We start from the raw sequence: 13,288 nt of genomic DNA, 5'->3' as shown, positions 1-13,288 counted from the left end.
GGATGATGGTAATCGATGGTGTTGCTTGTCGTGGAAGAAAATGCATATATGAGAGGGGTTGCGATCCCTGGGAACTGGCAGTAACATCAGAACAGCATCGTGTTTCCTTTTGGGGTCAAGCACCCTCACCCGTACGCCGACACCCGCTTTATTCTAGTTTCTCGTAATACCACTTCCTAATCATACCTCTCTACAACAAATATAGCTATGCTGGTTAGCCACGTTCTCGCCTATACCCTCTCGGCGCTATCTTCGCTAGACCCTGCTTCCGCGAGTCCCACAAATGCTGCAAAGGGTAAAGGCTAAAAGGGCAAAACCTCGTCTCCAGCAACTAAACCTCAAACTGCGGAGGCCAAGGAGGTCAAGTGCCTCCCGGTCAGCTGGTATACCACCAAAGTGAGTCCCCGCATTCTGCGAAGATTATAATCTATGGTATAGGGGTCACTGACTCAGCATCTTCATAGTGGTTTATTGAAGATGCGTGCAGGGAGCCTAAGAAGACCAAAACTTGTCTGTTCTACGCCGGAAAAAGAAGAACGAAGGTAAGAAGGGCGCGAGGGGCGTAGAGGAAGAAGGGGATGAAGTAAAAGAAGAAGGTTTAGATTCCGCCGCCGAGGAAGAAAAAGATACTGCCACTGCAACGACCTAGATAGGAAATGAGAACCTCTTGACTAAGAGATTAGCGAGAAAGTCCCCTTGCGGCAAGGCTGGCGTTTCAATGGGTAAAGGCAAAGCAATTTGACCAAGTCGGAAAGTGACCTATTAACTGTTAAAGACTCTTCATCTTTAGTTTACTTATTAGATAGCTAAGATGTTGTATAGTCAAGAATATAAGATATAATATAAGCCTCCTCAAGTATCTTCAATAGACACTTTACGGTCCAAGATCCAATTCACCCAGCCTGCCATTGCCTTTATGTCCTCTCCGACACTTTCACCCACATTTCGCTCTGAAGCCACACATTGTGATTGGCAACGACCCATGGCTTGGCGGGGTTGACTAATTCCAAGTCGAAGTTCCTCAAGATCTGGAAACATAACATCAGGTGTTGTTAGTTGACCATTGCACGCAAACCCTAATGCGGAGCATAGAAATAATGATGAAGAAAAACGCACCTGGACAAATATCTTGTTTAGCTCGATGAGCGCGATGGTCTTGCCGGAGCACTGCCAGCGTCCGTAGCCGAAGACGAGCTCCGCCGCCCGCGCCATCTGCGCTCTCTTTTCGGGATCGGCTTGTTCCTGCTCCAGCCAGCGCTCGGGCCGGAACATCTCGGCGTCCTCACCGAAGACCTCTTGATTCCGCGTCACAGCCCAGGTGCTGTGTGCCACACGTGTCCCACCAGGCAGGAAGACGCCCTTGAACGTGTCACCACCCTTTGGGACTTCTTTCATGACCAAACCAGTAAAAGGGGGCCAGATCCGAAGACCCTCTTGAATCACGGCCTATACAGAAAAGTTGTCAGCTGCCCAAAACAGTGTTATAGGAGGGGGCCGGCAACTGGATGTGTGCATAATTACCTGGAGGTAGGGTAGAGCTTTAGCTTCCTGGAACGTGATTTCCGCGGAAATTCTGCCTTCTTTGATACCTGCGTCGATTTCTTCTCGGAGGCGGTTGTAGACCCGGGGGATTCCCATGACATGGAGCAATGTAGCTCTTATAGCCGTGGCAGTTGTGTCAGCGCCTGCGATGATTTGGAAAACAACTTCCGCATTGCAGTCTTCCTGAGTCAGACCGTTTCGAACAAAAGAGCCCTAGAGAACAAGATTCCGAGTGTTAGGACTTTCCACTTATCATGAGTGGTGAAATCAAATCGTTTGTTCTTACCAGCATGTCCTGCCGGTCCACTGCTTTAGGTCCAAAGCGAGTTCCCACGACTGATTTTGTAATCCTGGAAGAAGGTTTCGTGTGAGCAGGATCGGAACTGTTATTTCCTGTCTTATTCTAGGTATAGTAACGAACCTCATAAGCTTTCCAAGTCCATTGTTGTCAGTTTCCTTGGGGCCCGACAACTTCCGCATCAACGGAGAGAGAACGAAGTTTCTCAACAAAGGCACGTCACCACACATGGCGAGGAACGGGATGTTCTGGCTAGTGACGGGGCCATAGTCCAGGACGTCCTTGTCTTCGCGGACGCAACCAAACTCCTCGCCGAATCCGAGCTTTGCGATGCTGTCAAGGGTGAAGTACTGCGCGAGCTTGCCCATGTCGACGTTCTGGCCGCTGCGGCACTTGGCGCGGAGGTTGGCGACGAGGTTGGCGACCTGCTCATCCAGGTCCGGGTGGAGCAGGTTGTTGTCCTTGCCCGCGTAGGCCTTAGCCGTCTGCGCCTTGAAGCGATCGTGGACGGCCGTGTTCAGCGTGCCGATGCCGCTGTCGCGGTCTGGGTCCAGATTCATGATGTTGTACCACTTGCTCTTGACGTAGGGGCTGCGGGTGCCGGACATGTGGCGGATCCGGTCTGGGTCCGCGGTCAGGACGTCGTTGGGACCGATGCGGGCCAGGTTGCCGAAGCCGTAGCGGGCGCTGATGGCCGTGTACTGCTCATTCATCTTTCCCGACGTGTTCCGGAAGAGCAGCGGGAAAAAGGAGACGGAGGAGAACCATGGCCCGGGAACGTGGGAAAGACGGCGATAGTAGATGATGGTAGAAACGACATAGGTCACGATCACTATGCCCAGCCCGAGGGCTGGCAGCGACAGGTTGGACGGAACCAACAGCTCCATGATTGGTTGCTGTACTTGGCGGGAGAGTCCGGGATTCGTTTCTTACCAAAGTTCTCAACAGACGGGATTGGACATAGCTACTTATATATGTATGTATACCTGGGATCTACTATGGACCCCCTGGGATCACCTTGACCCGGCTCCCGAGGCATTGTTCATGTTTCTGCTGGCCCATGTTCCCACTTGCTGCATCTATATGGCGCTACCGGTGATTCCTATAACCCTTGAGTTGCTGGGTCGTTGTAGCAGCCAATCGCGTTGCATGGGGGCATGCAACTGTTCCTACCCTCCTTCGCCAATTGGCCATCGCCGTTGATAATCATGGTACCATCCAACGACGAACACCATCCAAGACAAGGTATGAGAGCGTATCACACGGCAGTTTCCCACCAGGTAAACACTCGCCACAAGATATTGGGCTCCTGATACGGTACTTGCATATAGCTTGATGGTTCCACATGGAAAGTTTTGCATTGGCAAGTGCTTACTATGATGTAGTGCAGACTCGAGTGAGGGGACTATATAGACTTGAAGAGACGGAGGAGCCTCTCGCGCAGCGAATTACCGTGCCCAAATGGGCGAGCCCCCACAACTAATCATCGGCTTTCATGGCGAATGCGTGCTGGCGCGCAGCTGAGGGCTGAGAACTGGTACTGAAAGCGGCGAATTCGCCGGGTGTGTTGCCCCAACGAGGTATCTAGGTATCCATCGCATGTGGGTGGGGGGTGCTGGGTGCGGTCCCAAGTGCGCTTGGCTGGTCTCGAATCTCATAGGGCATCGATTGACGCTTCTCATGCTCGGCATCGGCAGTGTCTTGCGTCGGCCCTGCGACCGACGATTAGGTAGGTATAATTGCATGCATAATCCGTATAGCACAGATTAAGGTTGCGCACACACTTGACAGCATGCGTCCATTTCCAGAAGCAATGCCACTGATCATGTGACACGAGCCAGGAGCAGGAGAGTGGAGAGTGGGGTTACTAATCATGTTACTATGAATAGAAGACGTCCAATTCAGCCAACGAACTATGACTCTGCAAAAGGACATGGCGAGTGGATTGCATGTGAGGTTGGGTGTGGTCGTTGACGAATCTCTCGTTTTACAGTCCTCGAGGTACCGAAGCACACAGCGCTGTAGAATCAGAGGTGGTAGGGTAAAGTAGGCGGCAGGCGGGCACTGACTGGCTTCTGGCACCGGCACTGGCCCCAAGGCTAAATCTGTCAAGTTCGCTTCAGATGCCACCTAGCACCAAAAGGAGACGCCTTGGCTTACCTGGTTAGGCCCCCTAGGCCCCCTAGGCGACGGCACCTTTTGAGAGCTACTACCAGCAATTTTCATGTTCCCTAATTTCCTTTGCGACAACTTGAAGCAAGACGTCGTGTCTATCGAGTAGAGGCGACGATGAAAGCTGTGTATTGAATTGTCGCATCTCTATAGTTTTTCGGTTGTTTTCCTTGTATTATAAGTAAGTTGCCGAGCCCAACAACCCAAAACAGCACGTGGGAGGTCGGGTCCGAAGTATTACTTTGAGCTGGCTTGATCTAGCTCCGAGGTGCGACGTGTGCACGTTGATGACACCATTGCTGATTCCCTCCTTCCAACCTCCAACCAACCTTCCTGCCCTCTGTTGTTAACACGATGTCTTTCTCTCTCCAGTAGCCCTTTACAACCGTGGCACGGCATTACTGGCTTCGATATCTGTTTAATTTGCGACAATCATGGAGTCAGATACCCCGGCAGCGTCGTGGCATCCTGCCATGATGCCAAACTACCAGACCCAAGACCCCGTCGCGTCATCCTTACACGCAGAGGCGCCGCGCGAAGACTCAACACATTTCCCAGAGCCGAGCTCGAATACTGCGCCAAGGCAGCACCACCAAGAGACAGGCGACGCCGAAACGATACCCGAGCCCACCATAGACCAAGGAAATGTTAATGACACGTCTTCTCCGAATTTGTTCGATGATGATGACGATGATCCCGAAGCTGCGGCCTGGGATATCGGAGGCGAGGCGCCAGTCCAGGAGGCTTCGCCATCTCAGCCCGCATCAAGTTTCGAACCGGCGACCAGTCATGAGCAAGATTTCATGGCCGAGTCCAGTCCGGAGGTGGAACATTCGGCCGTGTCCAGCAACGCAGCCAAGCACTCGAGCACCATGTCATTTACCCGCACTGCACATGAGGTCATCTGGAGCGACGACGATGGTGACTCGGAATTCAGCCTCCAGCGCACCGAAACCGACCCCTTCAAGTTTATGTCCCCGAGCGACAGAACAAATTCGTTTCCGGCGGTGCCGCCCATTGAAAGTGTACAAGAGGAATCACTCGAGGAGCCACCCCCGGCAACACAAGCACAAGATATCTTGCACGAAATCGAGCAAGAAGACGATCAGGTTGCGACTGCTGAACTGGACGACTTTCCGAGCTCATTCGAACACAACACTGGAGCCAATGACCCCTCCAACGAGACTTTTGACCAGACAATGGGTGGAGGCATTCCAAGCACCGTGGAGGAGGCGTCTGAAACTCGATTCGAAGAGGGTTTGCCGTTGATCCCGCAAACCCAGCGCAATGAGACCCCCAGCGACGAAACGAAGGATGCGGCTGGTTTCGACAACGCTTTCTCTGATGATGTGGCTGATGGAGATGACTTTTTCAACAGTATACAAGACGGCACTTCTGAGGATATTGGTGACTTGGGTATGGGCAATCTTTCTTTACAACGGAAGGATACAAGCTTGTTCACCGAGACCTCTTTGGGCCAACACCCAGCTACAACCAAGTTCGAACCGGAAACGCCAACTATCGATGAAGCAAGCTACTCTGTTTTAAACGATACGATGGAAGTCGACGCCCAACAACTTGCTAATGGGGGAGCATCTGATTTAGCTGAGACGAAACAAGACGAACCCGTTTCTCTGGATGCGAAGTGGGCAGAAGCATTTGCTGAAGATGAGGACGAGGACTTTCTCTTAGAGGACCCAGTTGCCGAGCCGAAGGAATTGGATCCTGCCGACTTCTTCGGTAGTGACGATGAGGGTTTCTTGGAAGATGCTGAAGAACCAGTACCCCAACCAGATGGCTCGCAAGGAGCTGGTCCTACCAATGGACGGTATATGCCCAGCAATCCTCAACCACCACCTCCGCAAATGCTCAATACCTTCAACTCGACGCCTGCTGTACCGCAGCTTCAGCAAAACTATGCGCCTGGGTTTACGCACCCGAGTACGGCACCCCCGACTGGACTTGGCTATGGAGCCCCTCCTAAGCCTGAATTGCCCAAGGCGCAGAGCTTCGTCGACAAGGCCAAAGGCGGCTACTCTTCCCCATATGACTTGCCGATGGACGTTTTGAAGCCCGTACAGAAGCGCACGAGTACGCAGCAACTTCCGCGAAACAACCAGACTCCATCTGCGCCGCCCGTTGCCCCCTAGATCCACAAGCATGTACAGCCAAGCGCCTCCTTTACCTCCGGGAACCTCCGTTACGACCCAATCACCGCCGTCCTCGAGCCACGGCAACCAACAGATGGCCCCTGCGACGAAGACAACACCTCAACTTAAGTCTTCATCATCAAGTTTCTTCGAGGACCTGCCTATGGTCTCGAAGCCTCGCCCGGGTTCCCGTCACAGTGCACTTTCATCGCCTGGACATAATCCCTACGCTCAGCCACCTGGCCCGCCAGCCGGCCCTCCGTCGGCTGCAGCTCCACCAGCTCAGCAACTGATGGCGCCGCCACCGATGTCATCTCCGTTACTCTCCCCACCTGGCCAGAACGGAGTGCCTCAACTTTCTCCAACGGGCGTTGCAGGCTTGGTTGCCCCTGAACGTGTCAGCCCCTACCTTTCGTTGCAACCGGCCACTGGCCCGAAACCGAGCGCTCCTGCAAACAGCCGATACTCCCCGGCACCTCCCGCAAATGGGACTGCTGCGCCTGCGTCCGCGCCCCCTGCAGCAGCCAGCCGATACTCACCAGCTCCCCCAGCTGCTCCTAGCCGCTCTGGTAGCGGCTCCTACGTAGCGCCACCATCTCTTGCTCACCAACCGCGGACATCAAGCCCACTTGCTCATTTTGAAGCATCTCATGATCGGCAAGCAGGCAAGCTTCCCAGCCCTGCGGGTAGTGACAGCTTCCCTATGGCGCGAAGCTCTTCGTCGCAATTTGATCCTCGTTTGCACAGACTATCATCTCTTCCTCCTACCCAGGAGGTCGATGAAGATATTACCGCGTCACAGCAACCTCCCATAGCCCGATCAGTATCTGGAGTGCCGCCCGCTTCTGCACGCTATAGTCCTCAGGAAGTTCGAAGAACACCGCCACCGCTAATGAGCCCTTCGGGATCCAACACTCTATCGCCTCCTAAGCGCCAAATCTCAAACTATGCCCCTCAAGCCCTCTCTGCAAGCGCAGGACTCGCGATCCGAGAGCCCCCGCCTCGCTCTCAGACTCAATCTCCGGGAGCGATGAGTGGCCATAGGAGTGCGGCCATTCCCCGACCTTCTTCTGTACACGGGGTTACTTCGCCACGATCGATATCTGCTGCGCAAAAGTCACCACCCACAACGAGGGTTCGGGGCATGTCCCAGTCTGTTAACCTTGTCGCCCCGACAGATGGTCGCGAAAAGGACCAGCTTCGAAGATGGAGAGGTGCCCCTCTCATTTCTTGGGGTGTAGGTGGAACCATCGTGACATCTTTCCCTAAAGATGTCCCTCGCTATGGCATGGCGGGCAATGCCCCAATGGTTATTCGTAGCCCAGGAGAAGTCACGATTAAGCATGTGAAGGACATCCAACCGCTTGACGATCTCCTCGCGAGATTCCCTGGCCCACTGAAGGGTAAATCCAAGAAGAAGGAAACTGTGGCTTGGTTGACAAGTGGCATCGAGTTAATGGATGCAGCCCTTCCCCAGGTGACGTATCATAACCATCTGTCTCATGAGGACAAGAGAGCCGTGGAGAGGGTTTTGCTGTTCAAGATACTGCGAGTTCTCGTTGAACACGATGGTATGCTTGACGGCAACCCGGCTGTTGAGAAGTCTGTCAGGGAAATCTTGCTTCCTGACCTCGAAGGCGAGATTGACCCCGCGACAGCCTTAGCTGGGGCCAGCTTGCAAGGCGCGATGTCAGCCGCTACTGCGTTGCAGTCGGATGCGGTCGATTCCTCGGCCGTGGAACAGATCAAGAAGTCCTTGTTGATGGGTGAACGCGAGAAAGCAGTCTGGGCTGCTGCTGACAAGAGACTCTGGGGCCACGCGATGCTGATTGCGAACACGGTGACTGGAGACCTTTACAAACAGGTTGCCCAAGAGTTCGTCAAGAAGGAGGTCAACCAGCCTGGGCACAGCAATGAATCTCTTGCTGCGCTTTACGGCGTCTTATCCGGGAATCATGAGGAGTCCGTTGACGAGCTTGTTCCTAGCCATGCTCGGGCAGGCTTGCAGTTGATGTCGACCTCGGCCGGCAGCGAAGCTTCCAAGGACGCACTGGATGGCTTAGACAAGTGGCGAGAGACCCTGGGCCTCATCTTAGGTAACCGGAGTAATTCTGACGCTGCTGCAATCACCTCGCTTGGAAACCTCCTCTCGAGCTACGGGCGAGCGGAAGCAGCCCACATCTGTTTTATGTTTGCTCGGCAGCATGCAGTGTTTGGCGGGCTAGATGATCCCAAAGCGAACTTCGTTCTAGTTGGAGCAGACCACAAACGGCAAGCCGATCAATTCACCAAAGAGACCGAAGCTCTACTCTTGAGTGAGGTGTATGAGTATGGGCTTTCTCTTACAGGTAGTCCTAATTATGCACACGGCTGCCCACACCTGGCTGCATACAAGCATCAGCACGCCATCACTCTGGCCGAATACGGCATCAGGGATAAGGCGCTGCAATATTGCGACAACATAATTACTTCCATCTCATCCCAGACAAGGCGATCTCCCTACTACCACCCCATGCTCGAAAGCGCTGTCGATGACTTGTCTAAGAGACTGAAGTTGGCACCAAAGGAGGAATCGTCTTCGTGGATCCCCAAGCCCAGCATGAACCAGGTTTCGAACTCTATGTGGACCAAGTTCAACAAGTTCGTTGCAGGAGATGAGGCTGATGGCACTGCAGCTGGGACACCTGCTGAGGGTGAAGTTGGACCTTTCTCTCGGATCACTCCCAACATCAGTCGCTCCCCATCGCTTTCCAACTTTGGAGAAGTTTATGGCAGTGGAACACCTGCAGCTTCCTATGGAACCCCTGGCCCTGCTCCTACAAACCGGGCTGGATCTCGCTATGCTCCCGCCTCGGGCCAAACGCTGGGATCTCCATACGAGCCTAATGCTGGCTACCACCCAGTCCCCCGCTCTTCAATGGAGCGCACTTCCGGCGAACATAGCCGCACGTCTCTTGATCTTCCCCCACAACTCGGACCAAGTCCTATGTATGGTGGTTATGCCCCAGAGGCCAATTCCGCTGCCACGTTCGGCTACCAGCCTGTCCCAGCCGCCCCTGCCGCCCCAGTCACAAGCTCGCCTTACGCACCTCAAACCCCTCAGAACCCTGTTGCTGCAGCTGTGCCTTCCAGCAACCCGTACGCAACATTTGAGCCATACGGCGCTCAGAGTGTTCCTGCGACACAAGAAACTCCGAGTACCGAAGCAAAAGCAGAGGAAACCAGCGGAGAGACTACTGTGAACTCTAGTTACGAACCGCCATCGTACGGCTATGAACCGCCCACGCTCAACACATTTGATGCCTCGTCGGAAGAGCCCACGACCAACGGTGGAGGATACGAACCACCCTCGTACGGCTTCGAGCCCCCTTCGTATGAGCCGGTCCAAGACGACGACGACGATGCTGCTGAGAAGCCCAAGAAGAAGAGCTTCATGGACGATGACGAGGATGACATCCCCGCTTTGAAGAAGCCGGCGGAAAAGAGCAAGGCTGAGAAGGATCGAGAGAACCAGGAGCTGTTCCGAAAGGCGGCTGAGGAAGATGGTAAGTTTTTCCTTGGTTTAATAAACAATTTAATGTGTGTCTCGACAGCTCACTAAGTACCCCATAGCCAAACGAGCCGAGGCAGCCAAATCTCAGAAGAAGGGCTGGTTTGGCGGACTCTTCGGCGGCGGCGCTGCCAAGAAGGATTTGAGCGAGGCGCCCAAGGCTGTGAAAGCCAACTTAGGAGAGGCGAGCTCCTTCGTCTACGACCCCGACGCCAAGCGATGGGTCAATAAGAAGTCTGGTGCCGAGAACACGCCCGCGAAGAGTGCAACGCCGCCTCCGCCGCGTGCAGCATCGCGAAACGGCACGCCGCCCCCGCCTGGCGGCGGCCTTGCTCCTCCCGTGGGAAGTGGCACGCCACCTCCCCGGTGGCCCGCCCATGAGAAGCACGAGCGGACTAAGCAAGCAGATGTCAAGCGACAGTCTGCACATACCCGGTCCCGCAATGGGCGGCGCACCGCCCATGGGCCGCAGCGTTAGCAACATGAGTAACATGAGCGTTATGAGTAATGCCAGCGGCGACGGCGGCCTCACTATGGCACCCCCGAGCCGGCCGGCCACGGCCCTGAGCAATGCTAGCAGCATCGACGATCTGCTGGGTGCCGCTGGGCCGCGTAAGCCGGGTGCGAAGAAGGCCCGTAAGGGACGCTACGTGGATGTTATGGCCAAATAACGAATTATAGTATGGATTGACTTGATGATACGAGGAGGGCGCGTGGACGAATGAGAGAATGAGGAACAAAGGGCAATGAATATCTATTCTTACTACACGCGACATGATCTTTGGCGTGTGCCCGAAGAAGAAGCAGAAGACGAAGATGGAACCAACTTTACGAACAACAACAGCGATTATGCAGGCAGGGCCGCCGGGCTTGAAAAGTTGAGCCTGTCCCTCATTGACTGATGGAAAGGGGTTTGGACCTAGGGGTGTGTTTCTGTGTACATTGATTGCTTTCGGTTCCGAAACTTGTAGATTATTAGAATTTAGCGAATTTTGTAATACTGGGCGCCTCCGAGGCCTGCTTTCTCTCTCTTGGCCACCCTGCTTCTATGCCTACAAAGCACAGTGATTCGTGAACACATAATTCAGAATGGATGTATGATCCAGCCATCGCGACGCACGTATACCTGCTATCGCATACCAAGAAAGCGAAAAAGGAAAAGAAATAATACTGCAGGTTGATGAAAGAGGTGTCAAGGTATGCTACTTATCACAGGGCATTTTAGAGCTCCCAAATGAGCGTCTACTTGGGTTTTCATGGGGTTTCTTGCTCTATGGGATTGTGTGTCTACTATCTAATGTACAAACACGCATTTGGGTATCTTTAGTAAAAAGCATCGCAATGTGTACCTCTCCCTGAGATGTGCTGTGTGATCGTTCGTCTGCGCTATTCGCAAATTCCAGCTCTGTACACAGTCAGCACCGTTTCGGGAGTCTTCCTGAAGCTCCATGAGCGGATAAGCCCAGGCGATTCTAACTTGTGAGTGCTACCACGTATCTCCCCCGTCTCTCTATCTCTCGATTCCGCTCAAGGGAACAGAGTTGTCATGATTCATGGACGAAGATGAAAGGCTAAGAGGATTCATCACTACCAACTAAAACTGGGAGGTGAGACTGGCCGCCACTCTTCATGCTTGACCACAGCAGGCTCGTCAACTTCGTCGCCTTGCTGATCCTTATTCGATCTCGTGAGGAGCTCGTCGAACGAGCAGAGGTCGAACTGCTGTGAAGACGAAGGCGTGTGCATGCTGGTAGAGGTCTCATAGCCCTGGTTGATCAGGCTCTCAGCGCTGCCGCCGGCGGCTACAGCAGCGATAGAGGCGACGACTGCACGAGCCTTCTTAAGCTCGTCGGTAAGAGCCTGTATCTCGGCCTCCTTGGCGGCCAGAGTCTCGGCATGGGCTGCGGCAACTCTCTGTTCTTGAATCTGGCGTGTGTACTCGTCTTCGTCAAAGTCAGGGCCATCGGGGGAGGTGTTAACTTGGCTGACTGCGTCGCTCTCGTGTCCAAGGTTCTCTTGCTCATCGAAGAGCTCGTCTACGGCATCGGGGGAGCGAAGGGGCGTGGCCTTGTGCAGTCTGTATTCCTCGGACTCCTTGTTTGTAGGAGGTCTGCGCCCTACAACATACTTTCCGCGGTGCTCGCCGTCGACAATGAGACCACGCCAAGGTCCACTGTTGACAAATGTGAAGCCCATCCAATCATTGCGTTCGTACTCCACTTCGTAGTTCCGCGAGAACTTACTGAACATTAAGGGCAGATCGTCTTCACCTACCCAGTCGCTCGAGAAAAGTCTAGGCATCTGATTGTAGGTGACCCATTCCAAGTTCAGGTCAAGCGGTACGTCCAAATCAGAGGCCTTACCGGCCTCATTCCAGCCATTGGTCTTGGAGACGTGAGAATCAGCTCCGTCATTATGCTCAGAAGCGACTTGATTCTCGGTGCGGCTATCCGCGACGCTGTACGGGGTCTCCCTGCCACCCGAATCCGAATGACTATCGTGGTCTTGGGGAGGCTCAGGCTCAAGCTCAAGCTCAAGCTCAGCTGTGCTGTCCCAGCTTCCCTCAAGTCTGCTGTCCAGGCTAGAGGCCTTCTCAGAGTCGTTGTCTCGGTGCTGATCCTGTTCATATTGCTCTTGGCTATGATGGGCACGACCAGACACAATGCCGCAATCGGCCCAACAGATGCATTGAACCTGTCGTGAGTCGCTCCGACAACCGAAGCCTTGTTCACAGTCCCAGCTACAATGGCACAATCTCGCGATGGAGTCTTTGTAGTGACTGCAGCACGCTACATTGAGGTTGCAGGTAGAGCAGTCAGAACCCTCCGGGTGGAATTCCATCTGCTTGGCTGGACCATCGACCTCATCTTCGGTAACAGTGGCCTGGTTTTGGGCGTCCTTGGCGGGAGTGTCGTGGTCTACATGCTGTGCTTGCAAGTGCTCGTCTTGACCGGGCACCTCCAAGAAGCTACGGTAAGGGTACTCGCCACTGATGGAGTTGTCAAAGTCCGTTGAGCCGCATTTACTGCCATTGTGCCATTCACGCATAGAAGCCTCTTCGTTGGTGTCGTACTTCTCCAGCGGCTCCCCCAATACTGGTCCATAGCGTCATGCAGCTCATCCGCCGTCCTCTGCTTCTCAAGTTCGCTGCGCGTGATGTTCTGGGGATCCATATGATTAATGGTGGCACGCTGGTCCTTGATCTTTTGCTTGTAGGTCTCGATCAAGTCATTGGTCAGGGCGAAGAAGTCATCTAGGTTCTCGCGAAAGACAATGGTGGGGTCTTGCTCTGGGTTCCAATGGCCGAGGGTAGCAGTAGCACCAACGGGCTCAACAGCAGGACCGTTGGCAGCGTGGGACGAGTTCAAGGCCAGGGCGATGACCTCAAAAGCCTTACGCTGGGCCAGAGTTGGCTCCGTGGCGGTGATGTCGAGGCCATGGATGGTGATGGCAGCGAGCTCAAGGGCTGCGTTCGCTAATGGGGACTTATTGCCACCATTTTTGGTGTCTCTGACTGGCTCAGCCATGATGATGTTACCTTGTCACGTGGTATTGACAATCGGGTGAAAGGTTGGG

General features: G+C 54.1%; 4 protein-coding genes across 4 annotated transcripts; 2 read left to right on the top strand and 2 right to left on the bottom strand.

Moving 5' to 3' along the window:
• Nucleotides 1-914: 914 nt before the first annotated feature.
• On the bottom strand, nt 915-2,727 carry PG998_008224 (cytochrome P450; the record flags this gene model as incomplete). Its single annotated transcript, XM_066875040.1, has 5 exons — nt 915-1,028; nt 1,117-1,446; nt 1,522-1,755; nt 1,829-1,892; nt 1,964-2,727. 5 exons carry the CDS (start codon nt 2,725-2,727, stop codon nt 915-917), a joined length of 1,506 nt encoding a protein of 501 aa, XP_066730985.1.
• Nucleotides 2,728-4,446: 1,719 nt separating this feature from the next.
• On the top strand, nt 4,447-6,162 carry PG998_008223 (Sec23-binding domain of Sec16-domain-containing protein; the record flags this gene model as incomplete). The annotated part of the gene is made up of 1 exon (XM_066875039.1): nt 4,447-6,162. One exon carries the CDS (start codon nt 4,447-4,449, stop codon nt 6,160-6,162), a length of 1,716 nt encoding a protein of 571 aa, XP_066730984.1.
• A 10-nt stretch (nt 6,163-6,172) lies between these two features.
• Nucleotides 6,173-10,383, top strand: PG998_008222 (COPII coat assembly protein sec16; the record flags this gene model as incomplete). Its single annotated transcript, XM_066875038.1, has 3 exons — nt 6,173-9,707; nt 9,775-10,078; nt 10,134-10,383. 3 exons carry the CDS (start codon nt 6,173-6,175, stop codon nt 10,381-10,383), a joined length of 4,089 nt encoding a protein of 1,362 aa, XP_066730983.1.
• A 916-nt stretch (nt 10,384-11,299) lies between these two features.
• On the bottom strand, nt 11,300-13,239 carry PG998_008221 (uncharacterized protein; the record flags this gene model as incomplete). The annotated part of the gene is given in 2 exon segments (XM_066875037.1): nt 11,300-12,768; nt 12,786-13,239. 2 exon segments carry the CDS (start codon nt 13,237-13,239, stop codon nt 11,300-11,302), a joined length of 1,923 nt encoding a protein of 640 aa, XP_066730982.1.
• Nucleotides 13,240-13,288: the final 49 nt, after the last annotated feature.

The sequence above is a fragment of the Apiospora kogelbergensis genome (genome assembly GCF_038363985.1).
Source record: "Apiospora kogelbergensis strain CBS 113332 chromosome Unknown utg000005l_segment0_segment0, whole genome shotgun sequence".
Classification (NCBI taxonomy): domain Eukaryota; kingdom Fungi; phylum Ascomycota; class Sordariomycetes; order Amphisphaeriales; family Apiosporaceae; genus Apiospora; species Apiospora kogelbergensis.
Note: the sequence above shows the minus strand (reverse complement) of the source record. Positions and strands in the feature narration are given on the sequence as shown.